The 23,202-nt window shown below is 48.4% G+C and overlaps 1 protein-coding gene and 1 long non-coding RNA gene across 19 annotated transcripts in view; one reads left to right on the top strand and one right to left on the bottom strand.

The window, feature by feature from the left end:
- Window positions 1-19,583, top strand: part of LOC127055800 (P-selectin-like) — a 77,212-nt gene extending 57,629 nt beyond the window's left edge. For 13 of the 17 annotated variants that reach the window (XM_050963168.1, XM_050963178.1, XM_050963169.1 and 10 more), the window contains 4 exons: window positions 1,718-1,840; window positions 3,833-3,863; window positions 5,097-5,152; window positions 10,826-11,008. In XM_050963168.1, the coding sequence (XP_050819125.1) occupies window positions 1,718-1,840; window positions 3,833-3,863; window positions 5,097-5,151 (209 nt within the window). In that variant the 3' untranslated portion in view covers window position 5,152; window positions 10,826-11,008. Of the gene's footprint in view, window positions 1-1,717; window positions 1,841-3,832; window positions 3,864-5,096; window positions 5,153-10,825; window positions 11,009-14,241; window positions 14,618-16,836; window positions 16,923-19,232 lie in introns of those variants that run through there. The other 4 variants (XM_050963172.1, XM_050963170.1, XM_050963171.1 and 1 more) reach the window with 4 other exon arrangements.
- On the bottom strand, window positions 2,866-9,986 carry LOC127055918 (uncharacterized). 2 transcript variants are annotated; one of them, XR_007775659.1, is made up of 3 exons: window positions 9,790-9,986; window positions 8,082-8,299; window positions 2,866-3,413 (listed from the first exon to the last, which is right to left on the bottom strand). It is a non-coding gene; the product is annotated as an uncharacterized LOC127055918 (long non-coding RNA). The 2 variants fall into 2 exon arrangements; XR_007775658.1 differs by lacking the exon at window positions 2,866-3,413 and having other exon boundaries at window positions 7,981-8,299.
- Window positions 19,584-23,202: the final 3,619 nt, after the last annotated feature.

Consider the following 23,202-nt stretch of genomic DNA (forward strand, 5'->3'; position numbering starts at 1 on the left):
CAGCAGACAGAAACAATTAGAGAACCAGACAGATTAACAATAGAAAAGTGAGGGCCATAAAGATAAAATATAAAGAAATGAGGGTTTCATAACCACAACTATTGAGAAGTGATTTCTTGCCAGACAGGATGCTGTCAAACTAAGTTTTCTTTAACCATCTATATCTGGTGGTGATAGGCATTATCAGGACAGGATTGTATTCCTAACAGCCCAATAGCACCTTATTTTATGTGACTAGTTTGGAATGTGAGGATGTGACCATATGCTTCGCAGCTTATGGTTGCCTCTGCTGCTTAGCCAAAGGCCTTAGCCTAAGAACCAGGCCTCAGAGTATCCTACTGAGAGAAGGCCCATAGACAGGTGGACTGTGATTTTGATTCTTTGTTTTATACCTCTATAACTAGCTAAGTTCTTAAAGTATAGCCTTTACAGGCAGTCCTGCATATCTATATCCCAACAGTCCCGGTCACCCTCCGTGGCCCTGCCCCCTGCTGCTCCTTTTTCCCCCCCAAGGCCCTGTCCTCTGGCCAGGACAGAAGCCAGAGCTGGGCCGTGATAAGTAGGGTGACCAGACAGAAAGTGTGAAAAATCAGGATGGGGATGGGGGGTAATAGGTGCCAATACAAGAAAAAGCCCCAAATATCAGGACTGTCTCTAGACAATTGGGACATCTGGTCACCCTAGTGGTAAGAGCCATCCAAGAAGCCCGGCCACTGTGGAGAGTACTGGACCCTCCACCACAGGGGAGGCAGGGCCTTGGGGGAAGAGGAGGGCAGGTGTGAGGCCATGGAGGAGGCAGGGCCTCACGTGCCCCCCACTTCTAACAAGGTTCTAGCACTCCTGCCTCCAGCATGTATTACTTTGCATTTATCAACACTTAATTTGATCTGATTTAGAAACAGGAGTCCCAGTAAGGGTATGTCTACACTACAGGGTAAATTCGAATTAGCTTAAACCGATTTTATAAAACAGATATTATAAAGTCGATTGTGCGCGTCCACACTAGGCACATTAATTCGGTGGTGTGCGGCCATGGTCCGAGGCTAGCGTCGATTTCTGGAGCGGTGCACTGTGGGTAGCTACTGTAAAAGAATGAGGCCAATAATGTCCATTTGCGTCCACACTAACCCTAAATCGATATAGTAATATCAATTTTAGCATTACTCCTCTAGTTTTGTAGGAGTACAGAAATCGATTTAAAGAGCCCTTTAAATCGATATAAAGAGCAGTGTAGTGTGGACGGGTGCAGCATTAAATTGATTTAACGCTGTTAAAATTGGTTTAACAGCGTAGTGTGGACCAGGCCTAACTTTCAATGGGCTTCAGGAGCCTAAAGCTCAGTTTTTTTAAAGGTATTTATGTGTTGCTTCTTTCAGAATTGCAAAGTCTAAGTGACTTAGACAGCTAAGTCCCATTAAGTGCCTATATCACTTTTGAAAAGGGACCTAGCTGTCTAAGTCACTTAGGGCCAGATTTTTAAAAGTATTGAGGCACCTAAAGATGCAGACAGAGGCCTAGTGGGAATGTCAGAGGCATCCAACTGCCAGAGTTCAGCACCTCACCTGCTTAGGTGCTTTTGTCAATCCCACTAGGGCCTATTTGTCTCTCTAGCAACTAAATACCTTTGAAAATCTGGCTTTAAGACCCTTAGGTGCTTTTGAAAATTTTACCCCCAGTTATCTGAATCCTAACATGTTAGCCTGGGAATTTATTTCAGGAGAGGCTGCTCCCTATTTCAAGCAAGTCCTGCTTTATATGGGTGGTGGAGCTGTGGCCCTTGTGGCCCTGTTGCTGACAGGAATGTTCATAGCTCTGCTAATCAAGCGTCTCAGTGACAAAGGTAAGAAATGCATGGCTTTGTTTGTGCCTTTGGTCATTATTGCTGAGGGCATTTGCCTGGAAACAGGTGATTTATCCCTTGAAGAAGTGCAGATAAGGTCAGAAAAGTGATTCAAGATGGCCCTTATTAGTCCACGTGGTTCATCCCTGTGTGCCTGTTTATGGACAAAAGTACACCCTCTCCTCAGCCTTGCAGACCTACCAAAGCTGCGGGAGGAGCTGAATTCTATTCTGCCTCACATGGCTGAGGGCAGCAGCATCTTTGTCTCTGATGAGGCTCGGTGAGATGAAGGGGCTGAGCCAACCCTCACTGAAGTCAACAGAACAAGTGTGGCTGCTGCCACTATTTTCAGAGAGGTCCAAAGGCCTGAAATACAGAAGACTGGCATGCTGTTGTTGAAAGAGACTCCCAGAGAACAAGTCCAGGATCTACACAGAATCCTTTCTGAGGGTAACCAATGCTGTCCATTTTCCTCAGGAGGTAAACAAAGCCCCAACAGAGAGATAGGAGCCCTGTCAGCTGCACCTTGCTCTGCTGGGCCCTCCTAATAATAATTGCACATGTTCCAGAGGCCTTGCATCCATGCCCCTTGACTCAGATGGCATCTTTAAGGTGGTTCCAGTTCTCTTCCCTCTGCCCAAGCATGGAGTCTACCCATGTGGGGTGTGACATTCCCCTGGAGTTATCTCGACCGGTGATCTGCTAGGTCACTCCAATCCTCGACTCTGGGAGCCAGCCTTATTCTGCTCTGCTGTGGGAACCACCACTCCTGGGTTCTTCCTGAACAGCCTCTTGCATGTAAGCTGCTCCCAGCTATGTGAGTGAGCACTTTTGGCCAACCGCTGCTTTGATTGTGCAGCTGAATGACACTAGCCAATATCTCTGGTCCCAGACACAACCCTAGGAAACTCTGTCTTGTATTGTCCAGTTATGTCTGCTGGATGCTGCAAGCTTATATGGGTTTGTCAATTTAACAAAGAAATTGATATGTACCAGGCTTGTTATCCCAAGGGGAGTCTCTGACATGCTTCAAACCAAACACACTACTTGAGGTAGACTAAACAAGTAAATTTACTAACTACAAAACATAGATTTTAAGTGATTATAAGTCAAAGCACAACAAGTCAGATTTGGCCAAATTAAATAAAAGACAAATGCATTTTAAGCTGATCTTAACACTTTCAGTGCCCTTATAAACATAGATGCTTCTCACCACAGGCTGGCTGGTTGCCCTTCAGCCAGGCTCTCCCCTTTGATCAGCGCTTCAGTCACTTGGTGGTGGTATCTGTAGATGATCAAGGAAGACAGAGCCAATATGGCAAACATCTATCCCTTTTATCATGTTCTTTCTTACCCCTTAGCTTTGCCCTCCTCGCCACTTCAGGGTCAGGTGAGCATTACCTCATCATAGTCCCAAACTGACCAAGGGAAGGGCGTGACTCACTGGAGAGTCCAACAGATCCGTTGTTGCTGCGTAGGCCAGTGTTCTTTGTTCCTGTGAGGCTGGGCTGGGTTTGTCCCATACATGCCCTGATGAGGTGTGAACTGCCCCTCTGTTCCTGGAGAGTTTTGCCTGGATTTGTTTTAAGCCATAAGGTTACCTTTTCAGCCTCATAACTATATACATGAAATTACAACCTATATCATTACTATAATATTACTGTAACAACAATGCTCATTGCATCATGAGCCTTCCGAAGACACCCAACATGACAAACTTTGCCTTGGATACCACACAATCATATTATAAAGATGAACATGGGGGTGCAGGATGTTCCCTTGAGGTACAGAACATCACATGGGGGGTATATGTACCTGAGCACAGTGTACCTCCACTAACCATTTCAGAATTTGCTCTCGGAAGCCAAGGTGAGAAACTAGTCTGTCAGAGACTGCTTTATCCTACATGCTTACCATACCCTTCACTGATGAGATCTGTTTTGTCGTTGTTGTTTCTGCACCATCCCATGGATGTTTCAACTCCATCATCAGAGGAAGAAAAAATGCTGCTGAATCCCACCAGGTAAGAGCAATGTGCTCTGTGAGCTGATCACGGTAACTTCCACCATGTCTTTCACGAGCAATGCAGCTGCCATGGAACTTGCCAGTCCCCTGTTTTTCCTCACCAAGCTCTTACAGAAATTTTAGCCTTTTGGGGTGAAACATTCGTGCCCGACCCCAAAAGTGAATTTTTTTGAAAGTCTGAACAGGAATGGTTTATAGTATCAAGCACGAGGTGTATAGGGCACTTTCCCCCATCATAAAAGTCATATAGTCCTTGCATTAATAACTCTAGTGCTGAACCAGCTTGGGCTAGAAAGCTGAATTCTGGCGGGGACATACACATCTTCTCAACATGGGCTTTGGGATTTACAGTGAAAACTAGTTTTGATTAGACCAAATGATGAACCTTTGGAAGTCACACTTTGTGCATACACCGAGGCATGATAGGTGCATTTTTAACAATGATTTGCCAGTGTTCCAAAGAAAGGCAGGGTGCACTATTAAGCATGTGTTTCTAATGGAACTGCATACACATTGTAAACAACTGGTCAGTAGATGCCAATAGAATGAGCTAGGGCTCTATAGGAGTCCTGTCCTGGTCAATGGGATTGCCTTGCCTGTTACGTGTACCATTATTTGTTATTACTAAATTCCAGTATTTTAAATAATAACACAGAGAGCCATTTCTTTCATTGGGTCCTTTAAAAATTGCAGGTCTAACAGGGATCTCTGTTATAATCCACATTGTGAGAATTTAAAGTGTGTTCCACCATGAAGCCAAAAACAACCTGACATGGAGTCCCTGAGGATGACCCTTGTAGAGTGTTGTTTTCTTAGACCCTGGCTTTCCATGCAGTGCAGGCTCAGGCCTGGAAGGGCAGTAAAGGTTTTTGTAAACAGACTGGAGAATGTCCCACAAGATGGCATCATTACGTTCATTGCTGTTTACTTGTAACATGGATCCATATGAACACAGGTACAAAATTTACGGGCAGTCATGAGTGGTTTCAGCCCCACATTCAGGGGATAAAGAGGCTCTGATAATGCATCCTTCCAGACACAGATGCAGTGACTCATTCAGGAAAATGTGTAAGTCTTCAGAAGCTGCCAAATCTGTGCCCCAATTCTTATTTTGCCTAGGGTGGAAGAACCAGTTCCTTAAGAGAGAAAAGGGCTTTTTTGACCGATGGTAGGGGTTCTCTCATTTCCTATCACTCTAGGTTTATACCAATGTATTTCTGTTGTTGTCTAGTAACCTGGGAGCACCTGGTGTCTTTACAAATGCAGCGTTTGACTCCAACTTGTAAGGTAAACTGTCAGAGAAATCAGTCTTGAAATGCTTATTTATTTCTATGAGACAGAGTGGGTGCGGTAATATGTTTTACTGAACCGACTTCTGTTGGTGAGAGAGACAAGTTTTCGAGCCATACAGAGCTCCTCTTCAGGTCTGGGAAATGTACTCCAAGCCTCTAAATGCAAGATGGAACAGATTGTTTAGCATTAGTAGTTAGCACATATTCTAAGGGACTATTCAAGGTAAAGTGGCCTATTAAAACCTATGCAGTCATAGGACAAAAAGAGCGGGTTTGTGGGTAGTAGATTGTTGTTATGAGCCATAAATCCAGGGTCTGTTCAGTCCATGATTTTTAGGAGTTGGCTAAACTTGCAAGTTAGAGCGTATTAAAACAGCCCCAGGTGCCCTAACTCCTGATGTGTCCACACTGACAAGGCACATAGAGCGCCTGAACTCTGCAGCTGGAGCGGTCCTGGTAATCCACCTCCACAAGTAGCATAAAACCTGCTGCGCCCTGGCTGAAATGCCCAGGCATCAGTGTGGACAAGGTGTTGCATTACTGCGCTGTGATTCACCTCTGGAAATGTCCCATAATCCCTTGAAGTCAAGTGGCCACTCTTCTCATTGTTTTGAAATTGGCTTGGATATCCCCTTTCAAAGCTCCATTTCTGACAGCCAACATGCTTATCTGCTCTGGGACAAAGCAACCATTACTGTGGAATGCTGCTTGCTGTGAGTGTGTGTGAGAGAGAGGCGGGGGGAGGGGGTCTGCTGCTATCTGAATTTATAAGACAGCATGCTGACACACTCTCAGCCCTCCAAAACACCTACACACAACACACTCCCTGTCACACTCAACTCCCCCATTTGAAAAGCACGTTGCAGCCACTTGCACACTGGGATAGCTACCCAATGCACTGCTCTTTGTGGTGTTGCAAGAGCTGCTAATGTGACCACACCAGTGCACTTGCGACTGACAGTGTAAACACATGGCAGCGTTTCCCCTGCTGCAGTATTCGAAGGCTAGTTTAATTCACACTGCTCTACATCAGCAAGTGTAGCCATGCCCTCAGTGTCTAGCAGAATTATGAATTTAAGTTCCCAGTCCCAGGCTCATCTTTTGAAAATGTGGTGCAGGTTTCTTTTGCGGATGAAGACTGATAGGTCAGATATGGTGATTGCTTTGTGAAAAGTGTTCACCCACACGTGATGTGACATTTTTGTCTTTTTTCATTTTCCTGTGTGACTCATTCAAGAGCTTAGTGATTGTCTGGTTTCATCCCATAGTTTTTATTGGGGCATTTAGTACACTGGATGAGGTACACCACCTGTTGTGATAGGCATGAGTATGATCCATGGATCTTGAAAGGTGTGTTGTGAGGGCTGTTTATCATTGTAGCAGTGGATTTATGTCTACAAGTTTTGCATCTATTATTCTGGCAGGGGCTGGTGCCATTTTCAGTTGGTGTCTCTTGGTCTGTGGGGAGCTTGCTTCCGATGATGCACTTGGAGAGGTTGGGCCTTGATTGAAGGCCAGAAGTGGAGGTTTAGGAAAAGTTTCTTTCAAGATGGGGACCCCATCAAGTATGAGTTGTATTTTTTTGATGATATTCCATATGGGTTTCAGTGTAGGGTAGTAGGTGACAACAAGGCATGTGCGGTTGGAGGGGATTTTATTTCTGTATTGATGCAGGTTTTCTTGAGGTATTTGGGTGGAGCATGATGCAATCTATTTCTCTGGTGGAGTGTCCTTTTTTGATGAAGTCAGTTTTGAATGTGTTAAGATGTATATCCCAGTCTTTCTCCTCTGGGCATATTCTGTGGTATCTGAATGTGTAGGTGAAGATAACAGATTTCTTGGCGTGTTTGGGGTGGTTACTTGATCTATGAAGGCAGGAGTGGTGATTAATGGATTTCTTATAGTTGTCTGTAGGGTTCCACTGTTGAAGCTGATTGTGGTGTCCACAAAGTTGATATTAGTGTGGGAGTGTTCCAGAGAGAGATTAATGGAAGGTGTTAATGGGCCCTTAGCACATATTTTAACTATTTATGCTAAACAATCTGTTCCATCTTGCATTTAGTTGTGTGGTTTCAACTACCTTTTCCAGACCTGAAGAGCTCTGTGTGGCTCAAAAGCTTTCCTCTCTCACCAACAGAAGTTGGTCCAATAAAAGATATTACCTCACCCACCTTGTCACTCTAATATCCTGGGACCAACACAGCTGCAACACTGCATATATGTATTTCTGTGGTATATACAAAGCCCTGCTCCTGCCTCTTTTAAAACAATCTCACATTGGAATGAAACACATTTTTTTCTATTTATAATGTGACTGGAATACAAGGGCCAAGTGGGTTTTTGTCTTCTCTTGTGGCTGGGGTTCATGTTTGTGAATATGAGTCAGTGACAGCTGCCAGCTAGAGAAGTTAGTCCTTTAGCTCAGATGGGAGAAGCTCATGCTTTTGGTGCTGGTAGAGTGACCAGATGTCCCGATTTTACAGGGACAGTCCCCATTTTTGGATCTTTTTCTTATATAGGCTCATATTACCCCCCACCCCCGTCCTGATTTTTCACACTTGCTGTCTGGTCACCCTAGGTGCTGGTTTTAATTCCCAGTGACAACTCATGGTGAGGGAACATGGGCTAAAGGAGCCCAGTTAGCTGGTGACAGCAGCTTACCTTCTGTTACAGCCCTGGCTGAGTCTCCACTCTGGATAGTCACTAGTCTACTGTATGGGACTCAACCTTTGGTTTCCTTCATGGGCACTACAGTTTATAATTTAGCTCTTTGGGGACAACATGACAATTAAATCAAGGAACACAGAGTTTTTGCAAAGGAACTCTATAAACACACACACTTTACTCTTAGACAGCACTAGAGTTACAGATCTAACGCAAAACAACAAACATTAACATGCAATTCTCTCCTTCCAAGTCCTCACCACTCCTTTGAGTCCTCTGGAGTTTTGGTCAGGGTCCTGATGGGAAGACAAGCCCCTCCTGCCCATTCCTCCAGCATGTCTTCTTTTTCTGGCAGTAGTCTGGATCCTTTGTGCAGCCAATATGTCTCTGTCAGGTAGTTAGCTGGAGGAAAATAGCAGTTCAACCAGGGAGGGAATTCCAGCATCTTCCTTCTCCACACAGGTTTCAGTGGTCTGGTCTACACATAAAAGTTAAGTTGATCTAAGCCCTGGTGTAGACACCAGTAGGCCAACAGAAGAATTCTTCAGTCAGCCTAGTTACCACCTTTCAAGTGGGTGGATTAACCACAGTGACAGAAAAACCCATTCCATCACTGTAGCAAGTGTCTACACTGTAGCGCAACAGCAGCACAGCTGCCATGCCATAACTATGCCCCCATCACACCTTTCCAGACACAATCTGTTCACTAAATGCCAGGACCATGCTAGCAAAGAGATGAGCTCATTCACAGTGACTGTTATAATTACATATGATATTGCACATAGCAAAATGGAATTCGTAAATTAACCCAGACATAGTTGCCAAATGGTCATAGCATCCTATGTGAACCAGCTACTAGAGCAGGCCTGCACAACTCGTAAAGCGGCGAGGGCCATATTACTCCAAAGAAAACAGCTGAGGGCCGAAACCCCCCGGGCCCCACCGACCCCCCCCAGCACCACCGAAACACCCCCCGAGCTGCCCAGCCCCCCCGAAACACAACCCCCCAGCACCACCTGCCCTGCGAAAACAATTCCCCTCAGCGCCGCCCAGCCCCCCCAAAACAATCCCCCCCAAGCGCCGCCCGCCCCGCAGAAACAAACCCTCCTTCCCCAGCGCCGCCCTGCCGAAACCGCCATATTGAACCTTGGTAATATGTTATCGCGAGCCCCTAAGGTAGTATAATTAAGGTAAAAGAAAAATGTCTTTTTGTTAGAAGTAGAATAAGATCTTCCCCCCACTTTGTAATCAATTGCCCTGTTGAATGAATGAGGCGTGACTCTGGAAGGCGTGGAAGGCAGGCACCTCCAGATAGCTGCAACTCTTGGAGAGGGGATGGGAGCCAGACCAGATCAGTAGGACAGGTCAGCCACCGACTCATAGCTCGCCTCCTCAGCCCCCCTACCCCGCTGCCAGCTCACCCGCCCCCCCGCCACTGCCCGCCTGTTTCCCTCCTCAGACCCCCACTCCCCCCGGCTCACCTGCCTCCCGCTCGCCTTTTCAGCCCCCCTTCCCTGGCCAGTGATGAGCTGCCAAAATCTTAACAACCAGTTCCCTCCTCACTCTACAAGGGGGCTGTGGCCTGCCCCAGCCCCCTGGGACTCCTGCCCCATCCAAACCCCCACGTTCCTTGATGCCCCCTCGGGACACCTGCCCCATCTACCCCCCTTCCCTGTCTCTTGACTGCCCCTCGCCACCCCATCCAACCCCTCCTCTCATTCCTGATGGCCCCACTGGGACTCCCGTCCCATCCAACCACCCCTTCTCCCTGTCCCCTGACCGCCCCTGGAACCCCTGCCCCTGACTACCCCCTGCTGCCCCATCCAACCCCCCCTCCTTCCTGACAGCCCCCCCAGACCCTTGCCCCCATACAACTCCCCGTTTCCTGCCCTCTGACCACCCTGACCCCTATTCATCCCCCACCCCTCCCCCCTATCAAGCTCTCCCCCCGGCTCCCTGCCCCCTTACCGCGCTGCCTGGAGGTGGCTGGCGGCGCTACAGACGCGCCACTCGGCTGGCACCGGGCCACGCAGCTGCCGCACAGTGTCTGGAGCACCGGGTCAGGCTGAGCTCGCAGCCCCCCCCCCCCCTTCCTGCAAATCAGCGGTTCGCGCGGGAAGCCTGGGGGAGCTGAGAAGCAAGCTGCGGCTTCGCGCTCAGGTCCAGGGAGGAAGTGAGCTAGGACAGGGAGCAGTTCCCCTGCGCGCCCCTCCCCCGGGTTACCTGCTGCAGCACGGGCGGCCCTCCTTGTGTACCCCTGCCCCAGAGCACCTCGGCTCCGGCTCCGCCTCGCTGGGCCTCAGCGCGAAGCAGCTGCACCGCTTCTCTGCCTTCCCAGGCTTCCCGCGCGAACTTCGGTTTCGCGGGAAGCGGGGTGGAGTGTTCAGAGGAGGAGGCGGAGGTGGAGCGGCGGTGAGCTGGGGCAGCCGCCGGCTCACCTCTCCCCCGCCACTGCCCGCCCGCTCGCCTCCTCAGGCCCCCTCCCTCACCCGCCACTTGCCTACTCACCTCCCCCCGCGGGCCGCATGTTGTGCAGGCGTGCACTAGAGGAAGACAAAGATACTCTTCTACAGCTTGTTACATGAAAATCGAACATGGTTCAATGTGTATTTGTTTTACTGTCTAAATAACATGCACTAGTGCAAAGGTTCTCAACTGGTGCATCATGATAACCCCTGTTTCTCTAAGGGTAGATGGGAGAAGTGTCATGAACGCTTTTCTGTTGTGACATGGGGTCATGACATTGAAAAGGATGAGAGCCCCTGTGCTAGAGGAGCTGTTTTGGATACATGGACAAGCTCTACAAGTTGGTACACCATGCAAAAGGTAGCAGTAAGTCCTAAAAAGGCATCTGGAAACTTTTCAATAAATGAGAATAACTCCCATCCCCATCCCCCATTCACCCCACCACCATATCAATAACTCAAAAATGAACAAACTGAACTTTATCAAACTCTTCAAAGATACTTTCCTTTAGGTAATTTCTTATTTATATTCATTATAGCTAAAGCAGAAGATGCCCCCAGGAGAGATCACTGGAAGTAAAAGGACCTGAAGATGGTACTCATGCCTCAATCCTTTTGGAAGCTGTTTTTAAACCTTACTCCTCAGCTCAGCTCTGCCATCATCTAGCCCAAGAACTCACAGTCACTGACAATCAGGGATTAAACTAACTCTGGTGCACACATCCAGTTCTGATCTAAAATCTGGGCTTTTTCTTCCTTTGACACTGGGCTTCCGTTCACAATCCAGTTGTATCATGTAAAGGTCCCCAAGTATGAGTGCCGGGTGAAGCGCTGGCTCAGGGAGGCTAGCCCCCCCAGTCCCGCCCCTTCTACCCAAAGCCCTGCCCCGTCCATGCCAGCCAGAGCCCAGAGACCCGCCCCCAGTGGCAGGGAGGTGGGGCAGCGTGGCCCCAGCCCAGCCCCAGATCGCGAGGAGGCCCAGCAGTGCAGCCCCAGCCTCCCTGGCCCCAGAGCTTCAGATGGCCAGGCAGTGCAGCCCCAGCCTCCCTAGCTCCAGAAGGGTGGGCAGCACAGCCCCAGCACCAGCACCAGCTCCAGCTGGGGCCATGATGGCACAGGGGAAGAGCCACCCACAGAGTAGGAAGCAGGAGGGGACTGGTGATGGAGTGTGAGTGAGGCCACGCCTCCCCCAGCCTATGATACCTGCTGCCCATGTCCCCAAGCCACTTGTTCCTTCATCCATCTGCCTATTGGATACTTGGAAAGGTCCTCCAGACCTGGGCCCTAGTATCTACACCCTCAATCACTCTCTAGTTCAGGGGTGGTCAAACTTTTTGGCCTGAGGGCCACATCTGGGAATAGAAATTGTATGGTGGGCCATGAATGCTCACAAACTTGGTGTTGGGGTGAGGGAGGAGGTGAGGGCTCTGGTTGGGAGTGCGGGTTCTGGGATGGGGCTGAGGAGTTTCAGGTGTAGGAGGGTGCGCTGCGCTAGGACTGAGGGGTTTGGAGGGTGGGAGGGGGATCAGGGCTAGGGCATGGGGTTGGGGCATTGGGAGAGGCTCAGAGGTGCAGGATCTGACCAGCGCTTACCTCAAGCGGCTCCCAGAAGCAGTGGCGTGTCCCTTCTCCAGCTCCCACATGGAGGCAGAGCCAGGCGGCTCTGCACGCTGCCCTATCTGCAGGAACCGCCCCTGCAGCTCCCATTGGAGCGCCAGAGGGGGCCATTGGAGCACATAGGAGCCAGAGCGGGGCCATGACATGGCTTCTGGGAGCTGTGGGGTGCAGCACCTGACCCAGTGCCCTGGCTGGAGTGCCGGAACGGGGCTGAGCTATGTGGTGTGGCACCTGACTCAGCGTCCTGACTGGAGTGCCAGAGCAGGGCAAAGCCAGACCCCGCTCCCCAGAGGGAACTCACGGGTCGGCTTAAAATGGCTCGCAGGCTGGATCCGGCCCACCGGTCCATAATTTACCCACCCTTGCTCTAGTCCCATCCTAACCATCATAATATTCAACACTCACACAGAATTCATCTCTTCAAAGTGCTTTAGGAGTAAATGGTTACTGTTCTGTAAAGTGTCTGTCAGCTTCTGATGTAAATTGGCTAAATTGCATAAGAGGTACCTATTCCTTCTGCCTTGTTCTCCAGATGTGCTTATTATTCACAGCACACAGGCTTTTTGGTATTGCTTTTTAAAAAATCTTGCCCAGGGCCTTTCTATTACTGGTTGACTATGACATGTGTGTGCAATAGCCAGTAACTGTGACGGCCACTTGAAACGGGTTATCAAGTCTCCAGTTCCCACTTGCCCTTCAGAGACATTTTCCAGCTTCTTGTCTTCTCTCTGTCTGCCTGTGGTGGTGGACTATGATGTTTCCCCTGGACACTGGAACATCTTGCAGAAACTGAGCAGGTGGAGGGACAGCTATCTAGGAAGGATACAACTGGCTGGAACTTCAAGCTATGTTGGCTAGGGAAAGGAAACACAAGACAGCGTTATGGAGGTTGGCATCCCTTGCCTGAATGTGTCATTGGGGTTCTTTAGCTGAGATCTTCCACCTCACAAAACCCTGGCATAATTATCGATAGTTCTGTAAGGAGACCCTGGAGGCTGACCTTTTCTATTCATTAAACTCATATACCTTCACAGATGGCATTGGGTTTGCACAGGAAAAGCTGAGCACAGAGTGATTTTATTTTTGTTTTTCTAAGCAGCCTCCTCTATTAATGTTTCTACCAGGTGCTCAGTGGAATTTTAGTATTTCTTCCATACGATCATTTTCACACCAGGGAGGGAGAGAGCTGCTCCCCCTATCCTATCTATGAAAGTAGGAATCTTTTCCAGGCACTCCGTGGAATCATTGCAGGTTTCTTCTCACTCAGTATTTGATGGCTTCTCCTTATTTGCCTTTCTCCTCCAAAGTTTCTAGGCAAGACTATCCCAACTCCCCCCTCCTCCCCCACACCTCCACTTTTTTGCACTACATATTTGGAGGAGAACTGAACCCAGTTTACAACAGTCTATGAATGTTGAAAAATAACTTTGTAGAATGCCAGGCTTGCTGCCCATCCTTGCTCTTTCTGAAGCTACTATGCAGACATGGTGACACATCTCTTGTATTGCCAATGCCACCCTAGTGCTTCCTTAATGATCAGCAAAGGAGATGGAAAAATATAAATATGGACATGGAGCATTAGTACTTTATTGGCTATCTTGTAATTTACTCTTTTTTTGTCTTTCCGAAGTGGGTCCAATAAAGTAGAATTCAAAAATAAAAGTGTGAATGTGAAACCTGGTTTTTGCTCATCTTAGTTTTGAGCACTATGGAACAAGCAAGGCACAATCAATACCTTGAACTGAATGGCAGATAAAACAGGCCTTCAAATGGGATTAATACAATCATCTAATCTGAAATATTTGCATAAAACAGGCCAAAGAATCCACCAACTGATTTCTGCCTGTTTCTAGCCTAATAACTAGTTGAACAAGAGTATATCTTTAAGAAACATAACCAGTCCTGATTTAAAGATTTAAAGTGGAGAATTTATCACATTCCTTTGTAATCTGTTGCAATGCTTAACTACCCTCAGTATGAATTTAGCTGACTTCAATTTCATGGCACAAAGGACCATTAGAACATATTACAAGACATGTTAGACAGTTGCAATCTTTATTGATTATTTTACATGTTACAGCTCCTTTCCACATTAGTGCTGAATCTCTTGAACACCAGTGATGTATTTAGCAAGTAATATTGTGCACTGAATCACAAAGCACCTACTTCACTTTCCTTAGCAAAACAAATAACCTTTATTAGACATAAGGAGAAAAGATTCCAAAGTGCATTAGATATAACATCCTTCTTCACCAGGTTAGAAACACCCCTAATTATTGCCAGTGTTATCTGTGATTAGATGTTTGTCTACATGTGTTCTCCCTGTATGCTGTCCCAGCTCTGCACAGCCAGCCAGCACAGCAGACCTTGAGCGAACCGCCCAATGACCACAAGATCTATTAACGTATGAAGGTTGCAGGACAGGTTTATCGTTGGCAAAGCACGGTAATAGCATGTGGAAGACTCTACGAGGATACTAAGACATGTATGCCTGTGACAATGGACCAGCTCAATGACTGACAGGCGTTTCCATTCCCTCCTTGGTTGGACAAAGATACTCTCTCTGAGATACATCTTTATACCTTGATACAAATAAGTTATGTTACACATGCCAAACCCATGGAAAAAACCACAGAAATTGGGCTTGTTTTTGGCTTAATTGGCTTGTGAGTTGCTTGTCTAGTTTTTGGCTTGTAGCTTGTTTGGCTTGTAGCTTGTTGTGGCTTCTTTTTTTTTTTTTAATTGGCTCTCGGCAAGCAGGGGCAAGGGAGGGAGATAGTCAGGGATGCACAGTGGGACCACCACAGTTCCAGACTGCATGTCGGGGGACCTAGTCACATAGAGTGTTGGGATTCTAAGGGATTAGTTTATTTTGACCTTGTTTTGAAATGAGATTAGCTTGATTTTTGGCTTATTGTGAAAGTCAGGGAGTTTATTTAGCCAGTGAAAGTGGCAACTGTGCCCTAAAGCCCCAGGCAGGTGCAGTATAAACTCACAGGGCCTTGTCCTAATAGGATGTTTCCAAAAGTTAAACGATCTATTCCAAGCTTGATGAACTGCAAAAAAATGATAGAAAGTAATCCAAAATTTTCTACAGTTGTTTCAATTGTTGTATTCAAGAGTTAGTAACAAAGTAAGAATATACATTACATTTTTAAACTTAACCAGTGTCCCTTAACTGAATTGACACAAGATTGCAGAACATGTTGTAGTAATTCAGACCCATGTCTCAAAGCTCAGCTTTAAATACTACAGTACACAATGCAGCCATTACCAACCTGGGAAGACACTCTGTCCTCAGTACACCCCTCTGGGACATGGAATGCAGCAGAGATGGATCAAGAGCTCAGAGGAAGTGGATCACCTCCTGCTAGGAAATGGTAACTAGAGACACTGACTAAGCACCCCTTAAGGCAGGGTGGCCAGCCTGAGCCTAAGCCTGAGCCTGAGCCTGAGCCTAAGGAGGCAGAATTTACCAATGTACATTGCCAAAGAGCCATAGTAATACGTCAGTAGCCCCACATCAGCTCTCCCACCCGCTCCCAGTGCCTCCCGTCTACTGATTAGTGCCTCCTTCTCCCTCCCTGCAGCTCCTGATCAGCTGTTTCGTGGCATGGAGGAGGCTGGGGTGGGAGGGGGAGGAAGGAGGGTGTGGCAGGTTTGGGAGGGGGCGGGAAGGGGTGGAGCGGGGGCAGGGCCTGTGGCACAGCCAGGGTTGAGCAGTGAGCACCCTCTGGCACACTGGAAAATTGGCGCCTGTAGCTCCAGCCCTGGAGTCAGTGCCTATTCAAGGAGCTGCATATTAACTTCTGAAGAGCCGCATGTGGCTCCGGAGCCACAGGTTGGCCACCCCATCTCAAGTCTGTCTGCACTGCAATCAGAAGTGTGACATGCATAGATCAGGCTCCAGCCCAACTCTGGAAATCTACACAGCAATCAAATAACCCTGCAGCCTGAGCTCCGGAAGCCCAAGTTGACTGACATGGGCCAGGCGCAGATATCTAGTTGCTGTGTAAACATTCCCATTGAGCTCAATCAAAGCTAGCTCAGGTATGTCTGTATACACATGCTGCAATTCTTCCTCTGATTGCAGTATAGACATACTCTTTGGGTGGAACATCGATGGTCTTGAACACCAAGCCTGCAGCTACAGGAGCAATGTGCTTCATAGGCGCTGACTCTGCACCCACCGGTAGCTTCCTGTCCTGCTCCCCCACCCAGCTCACCTCTGCCTCCGCTCCGCCGCCTCCCCTGAGCATGCCACGTGCCTGCTTTTGCCCCATAGCTCCCAGAGCCTGTGCTACGAAATAGCTGTTTCGCATGGCACGTGCTGGGAGGGGGAGAGGGAACACAGCGCGCTAGGGGAAAAGGCAGGGTCGCAGCAAGGATTTGGGGAAGGGGTTGGAATGGGGGCAGGACAGGGGCAGGGAAAGGGTGGAGTCCTGGCGAGGCCAGAGCAGGGGGCATGAGCACCCACAGGCACTGGGGAAAGTTGGTGCCTATGGTGTGCTTCCTTTCCAGGGAGCAGCTCAGACAACTGTTCTACCCCTGGTTATAGAAAGCAAATGCAACTGTTACAAGGCTTAGGCCTTAGCTACACTTGGAGGTCTGCAGCGCTGGGAGTTATAGCTGTCTTCGTACAGCTGTGTAGGGAAAGCGCTGGAGTGTGGCCACACTGACAGCTACCAGCACTGCAGTGTGGCCACATCTGCAGCATTTGCAGCACTTTTGGGAGTGGTGCATTATGGGCAGCTATCCCACAGAGCACCTTGTCCCATTTTGGCGCCGTGGGTTGTGGGAAGGGGATGGAAGGGTGCGGGTCATTCTGCTTCCTGTCCCAACGCCCCGTGATGCATCGCTTTACATCCCAGCAGTCCCTGTTTTTCCATCCACGTTTGGCACCATTGTGACTCTCCCAATGGTTTCTGTGCAGTGCGATTTCTGTGGGAAATGGAGCCAGAACTGCTGAGGAGTATGCTGAAGAGTCTCACAAGCACATCACGTTTGGCAGTTGAGCTATTCCTTAAGCTCCAAAGTGATGAGGAGTCTGATGATGATTGCGAGTCGCCTGACACATACGACACGACATTGCTTGTGGCTTTCACGGAAATGCTCAGCACCGTGGAACGCTACTTTTGGGCTAGGGAAACAAGCACTGAGTGGTGGGATCACATCGTCATGGAAGTCTGGGATGACGAGCAGTGGCTGCAGAACTTTCGGATGAGAAAAGCCACTTTCATGGGACTGTGTGCTGAGCTCACCCCCACCCTGCGGCGCAAGGACACGAGATTGAGAGCTGCCCTGCCAGTGGAGAAGCGGGTGGCTATTGCAATCTGGAAGCTGGCAACTCCAGACAGCTACCGATCGGTCGGGAACCAGTTTGGAGTGGGAAAGTCGACCGTTGGAGTCGTTTTAATGCAAGTTTTCAGGGCCATTAATCGCATCCTGCTAAGAAGAACCGTGACTCTGGGGAACGTGCAGGACATTGTGGATGGCTTTGCACAAATGGGTTTCCCTAACTGTGGAGGGGCAATAGATGGGACGCATATTCCTATTCTAGCACCACCCCACCTAGCATCCGAGTACATTAATCGGAAGTGATATTTCTGTATGGTTCTCCAGGCGCTTGTGGATCACCGTGGGCGTTTCATTGACATTAACACAGGCTGGCCTGGAAAGGTGCATGATGCACGCATCTTTCGGAACACTGGCCTGTTCAGGAAGCTGCAGGCAGGGACTTTTTTCCCAGACCGGAAGATCACAATAGGGGACGTCGAAATGCCCATTGTCATCCTTGGAGACCCCGCTTACTCGTTAATGCCTTGGCTCATGAAACCGTATACAGGGAAGCTTGACATGAGCAAGGACCAGTTCAACTACAGGCTGAGCTGGTGCCGAATGACTGTGGAGTGTGCTTTTGGCCGTTTAAAAGGGCGCTGGCGATCTCTGTATGGGAAGCTAGACTTGGGAGAAAGCAGCATCCCTGCGGTTATAGAGAAGGGTGAAACATTCAGCCAGGCATGGACCTCTGAGGTTCAACACCTGGAGGCTGAATTTGCACAGCCAGAGAGCAGGGCTACTAGAGAGGCCCAGCACAAGGCTTCAAGGATCAGGGATGCCTTGAGGGAGGAATCTGAGGCTGAAAACCAACAGTAATGTTTGGTGCCTTGCATGGGAGTGAAGTGCAGTGGTTACAATGTTAGTAGGAATCTGTTTTTCCTAAGCTGATTTGCAGTGCCTGTTTCTTTCCTGGGCTAAAGTATCTTTGACCTTCTGCAATAATAAAGACTGTTTTCAGAGCCAAGAAATCATTTATTGAAAAGAAAATAACTTTATTGACAAACACACATTTTGGGAACCTAAAAGGGTAGGGGGGTGTGGTGGGGAACTGTACAGTCACAGGTTTGAATATGTCCGGTCTGGAGTGCTGTGCAATGACTGCTGCACTTCAGGATGCCTATACTGCATGGTGATGGGGGTTGAGTGCAGAGGGTAAGGGTCGTAGTTCTCAGGGATGGTTGGTGAACGTACAGGTGTTGGAGGCAGCTGGTGGAGGTAAGAACCTGGATGCTGGGGAAGGGGGTTTGGAGCTGACATTCGGGCACAAGGGAAAGAGCTTTGGGACGGGGGGGGGGGCTGTGCAGTAGTGCTCTGCCTGCATGGCTATGAGCGTCTGGATAGAGTCCGCTTGGCGTGCCAGGATGCTTATCAGCTGCTTTGTGCTTTTCATCCTGGCCGCTGCATTTCTCTGGCGGATCCTGCTTTCCCTTTCCCTCCAGTCCTGCAGTTTTTTATTCTCTCTGGCAGAGTGATCCATAACTGCTTGCAGCAGGTCGTCTTTGCTTTTTTGCGGCTTCTTCTGCAGGTTTTGGAGTCTTTGAGCTGCTGTTAACATGGGCAGCTGACAACTCAAGGTCGCTTGTGGAAAGGAAAAAAAGGCAACAGTTAACAGAGGCAGCATTGTTTATATCTCAGACAGTTATTCCCACACAGTGAAGGAGTTTACAGTCTTCACTTTAACATAATTTTCCCATACCAAAGAGAGCGCACATAACCCACAGGAGCCCCGAAATGGTGAGTAAGGGGGACTGATTGCTTCAGGACTGTGCAGGGGTTTCTGTGCATTGGGGAACGCAAACAGCTGCAGGGGGCACCTACACTGAACACTCTCCCAACATTTTCCACAGGAGTTAATCCTGGAAGTTGCTGCGGGTCACCTGGGAAGGGGGAATGATTGCTTCAGGGCGGTGCTGGGGCTTCTGTGCATTGGGGAAAGCAAACTGCTGCAGGGGGCACCTACAGTGAACACTCTCCCAACATTTTCCACAGGAGTTAATCCTGGAAGCTATCTCACTGCTGCAGATCACCTGGGAAGAGCGGGAGGGTCTTCTACAGCAATGCAGATTCTGCCCTGGCCCCTATGCAGCTTGCCTGTGTTCAGCAATGGTCCCCCCACCCCTCGCGGCACAGTGCCGCGGACGCATTAGCCTGACTGGGACAAGGACCACAGTGGCTCTCCCTATAAACTTGCGCAAGCGCATTGCCCACGCTCTGGCTGAAACTTTTGAAGAGATTACCGAGGCCGATTACCGCGATGTGATAGACCACATCAATGGACTATTCCACATCTAGGCATGCATGCATGCAGCCCTAACCCTCCCTTCTCTCCCGAAACATTTCCATCCTGAAAATAAAAGCCACTTACCGGGAACCCACTCCTCTGCTTGTCCTTCACCAAGTACCAGCTGCTGCGACTGGCTACCTTCCTCCTGGCTTGAGAAGAGCTCCTGGCTGCATGCCTCCTGGGATTCTGGGGTGTCTCCCCCCACCCCAGTACCCTCACTCTTGGTTTCCTCCTCCCCCTCCCTCTGAAGTGTCCATCGTGGTCCTCAGGTTGGTGGTGGGGTCACCCCCAAGTATCGTGTCCAGCTCTTTGTAAAGATGGCAGGTCGTGGGGGCAGCAACAGAGGGGCGGTTTCTCTCATGGGCTTTGCAATAGGCACTCCGCAGCTCCTCCACTTTAATCTGCACTGCACCGCATTCCGGTCATGGCCCCTTTCCAGCATGGCCCTTGATATCTCATAGATTCATAGACTCTAGGACTGGAAGAGACCTTGAGAGGTCATCGAGTCCAGTCCCCTGCCCTCATGGCAGGAACAAATACTGTCTAGACCATCCCTGATAGACATTTATCTAACCTACTCTTAAATATCTCCAGAGATGGAGATTCCACAACCTCCCTAGGCAATTTATTCCAGTGTTTAACTACCCTGATAGTTAGGAACTTTTTCCTAATGTCCAACCTAAATCTCCCTTGCTGCAGTTTAAGCCCATTGCTTCTTCTTCTATCATTAGAGGCTAAGGTGAACAAGTTTTCTCCCTCCTCCTGATGACATCCTTTTAGATACCTGAAAACTGCTATCATGTCCCCTCTCAGTCTTCTCTTTTCCAAACTAAATAAACCCAATTCTTTCAGCCTTCCTTCATAGGTCATGTTCTCAAGACCTTTAATTATTCTTGTTGCTCTTCTCTGGACCCTCTCCAATTTCTCCACATCCTTCTTGAAATGCGGTGCCCAGAACTGGACATAATACTCCAGTTGAGGCCTAACCAGCGCAGAGTAGAGCGGAAGAATGACTTCTCGTGTCTTGTTTACAACACACCTGTTAATGCATCCCAGAATCACGTTTGCTTTTTTTGCAACAGTATCACACTGTTGACTCATATTTAGCTTGTGGTCCACTATGACCCCTAGATCTCTTTCTGCCATAATCCTTCCTAGACAGTCTCTTCCCATTCTGTATGTGTGAAACGGATTCTTCCTTCCTAAGTGGAGCACTTTGCATTTGTCTTTATTGAACTTCATCCCATTTACCTCAGACCATTTCTCCAATTTGTCCAGATCATTTTGAATTTTGATCCTGTCCTCCAAAGCAGTTACAATCCCTCCCAGTTTGGTATCGTCTGCAAACTTAATAAGCATACTTTCTATGCCAACATCTAAGTCGTTGATGAAGATAGTGAACAAAGCCGGTGCCAGAACAGACCCCTGCGGAACCCCACTTGTTATACTTTCCAGCAGGATTGGGAGCCATTAATAACTACTCTCTGAGTACGGTTATCCAGCCAGTTATGCACCCACCGTATAATAGCCCCATCTAAATTGTATTTGCCTAGTTTATCGATATCATGCGAGACAGTTTCAAATGCCTTACTAAAGTCTAGGTATACCACATCCACCGCTTCTCCCTTATCCACAAGACTCGTTATCCTATCAAAGAAAGCTATCAAATTGGATTGAAGTGATTTGTTCTTTACAAATCCATGCTGGCTATTCCCTATCACCTTACCACCTTCCAAGTGTCTGCAGATGATTTCTTTAACTTGTTCCATTATCTTCCCTGGCACAGAAGTTAAACTAACTGGTCTGTAGTTTCCTGGGTTGTTTTTATTTCCCTTTTTATAGATGGGCACTATATTTGCCCTTTTCCAGTCTTCTGGAATCTCTCCCATCTCCCGTGACTTTCCAAAGATAATAGCCAGAGCTCAGATACTTCCTCTATTAACTCCATGAGTATTCTAGGATGCATTTCATCAGGCCCTGGTGACTTGCAGGCATCTAACTTTTCTAAGTGATTTTTAACTTGCTTTTTTTATTTTATCTTCTAAACCTACCCCCTTCCCATAAGCATTCACTATGTTAGACATTCCTTCAGACTTCTCGGTGAAGACCGAAACAGAGAAGTCATTAAGCATCTCTGCCATTTCCAAGTTTCCTGTTACTGTTTCTCCCTCCTCACCGAGCAGTGGGCCTACCCTGTCCTTGGTCTTCTTCTTGCTTCTAATGTATTGATAAAAAGTCTTCTTGTTTCCCTTTATTCCCGTAGCTAGTTTGAGCTCATTTTGTGCCTTTGCCTTTCTAATCTTGCCCTTGCATTCCTATGTTGTTTGCCTATATTCATCCTTTGTAATCTGACCTAGTTTCCATTTTTTATATGACTCCTTTTTATTTTTTAGATCATGCAAGATCTCGTGGTTAAGCCAAGGTGGTCTTTTGCCACATTTTCAATCTGCCCATAGGTATTGTAATTCCTGTGGCTGGAGCGCAGCTGTGGCTGCACAGCTTCCTCCCCCCAAACACTGATGAGGTCCAGCAACTCGCCATTGCTCCATGCTGGGGCTCGTTTGGTACATGGAGGCATGGTCACCTGGAAAGATTCATTGATTGCACTCCACACCTGGCTGAGCAAACAGGAAGGGGATTTTTAAAATTCCCGGGGCTTTTCAAGGGTGAGTCACTTGATGCCAGGGAAGTAGAGTTTGAACTGATGAGCAGAGTGGACGAGCAGGCATTCTGGGATACCTCTGAAGGCCAATAACAGCGCTTTTGGTGGCCACACTGGCGGAGCAGTGCTGCATCACCAGTGCTACAGTCGTTATTCCCCAGGCAGAGGTAGAATAAAGCCAGCGCTATATCTAGGGAGATACAGCGCTGTATGTGCCTTGTAAGTGTGGACGGTGAGTAAGTTGCAGCACTGTAAAGCCACAACCAGCGCTGCAACTCTCCAGTGTAGTCAAGGCCTTAGAGAGCCCTAGATTAAATCATAATAATGGGGAAAAGGGAGCCTTGCCTTTAGGCTCTAGTTCAGCAGGTGAGACTGAAGAGCCTGTGTTATGGAAGTCTGTGGATTACAACACAGCGTTTGGAACCTTTTAATACAATTCATACCAACCCCATTGTTCCCCTGATAGCTCCATCCAAAAATATTTATATAAATGGTATTCTATTTTTAACAGCACAATTTTTTTAAATAGCTTGACAGCATTAGCTGAGTGGGTCTAATATTTATTTAATTTTGTTTCTTTATATAGGAATTAGAAATTATTATCTGACAGGAGCACTGTATCTAAGTTATCTGCAAAAAGATAACAGTTCTCAGGTGCCCAAGTAGCAGTTGGAAATGACCTACTGCTCAGGGCCGCCGGGGGGAGGGGGGCAAGTGGGGCAGTTTGCCCCAGGCCCCTAGGGGCCCCAGGAGCCCTGGGCCGGTGGTGGTCAATCGCAGCATTTTGGCGGCGGGGGACCCTTCAATGCTGCAGAAGACGCGGAGAGACTGAAGGGTCCCCCGCGGCCAAAATGTCCAGCTAGCCCGGGCGCAGTTCGGGCCTTCGGAGCGGGGGCCCTTCAGTGTTGCCGAAGACCCGGACGGCCGCTGGGTGAGAACAAGCGCCGCAGCTCCCCTGCTTTGCCCCAGGCGCCCTGAATCCTCTGGGCGGCTCTGCTGAACCCGAACTCCAC

The sequence above is a fragment of the Gopherus flavomarginatus genome, chromosome 7, assembly GCF_025201925.1.
Source record: "Gopherus flavomarginatus isolate rGopFla2 chromosome 7, rGopFla2.mat.asm, whole genome shotgun sequence".
In the NCBI taxonomy this organism is placed as follows: domain Eukaryota; kingdom Metazoa; phylum Chordata; order Testudines; family Testudinidae; genus Gopherus; species Gopherus flavomarginatus.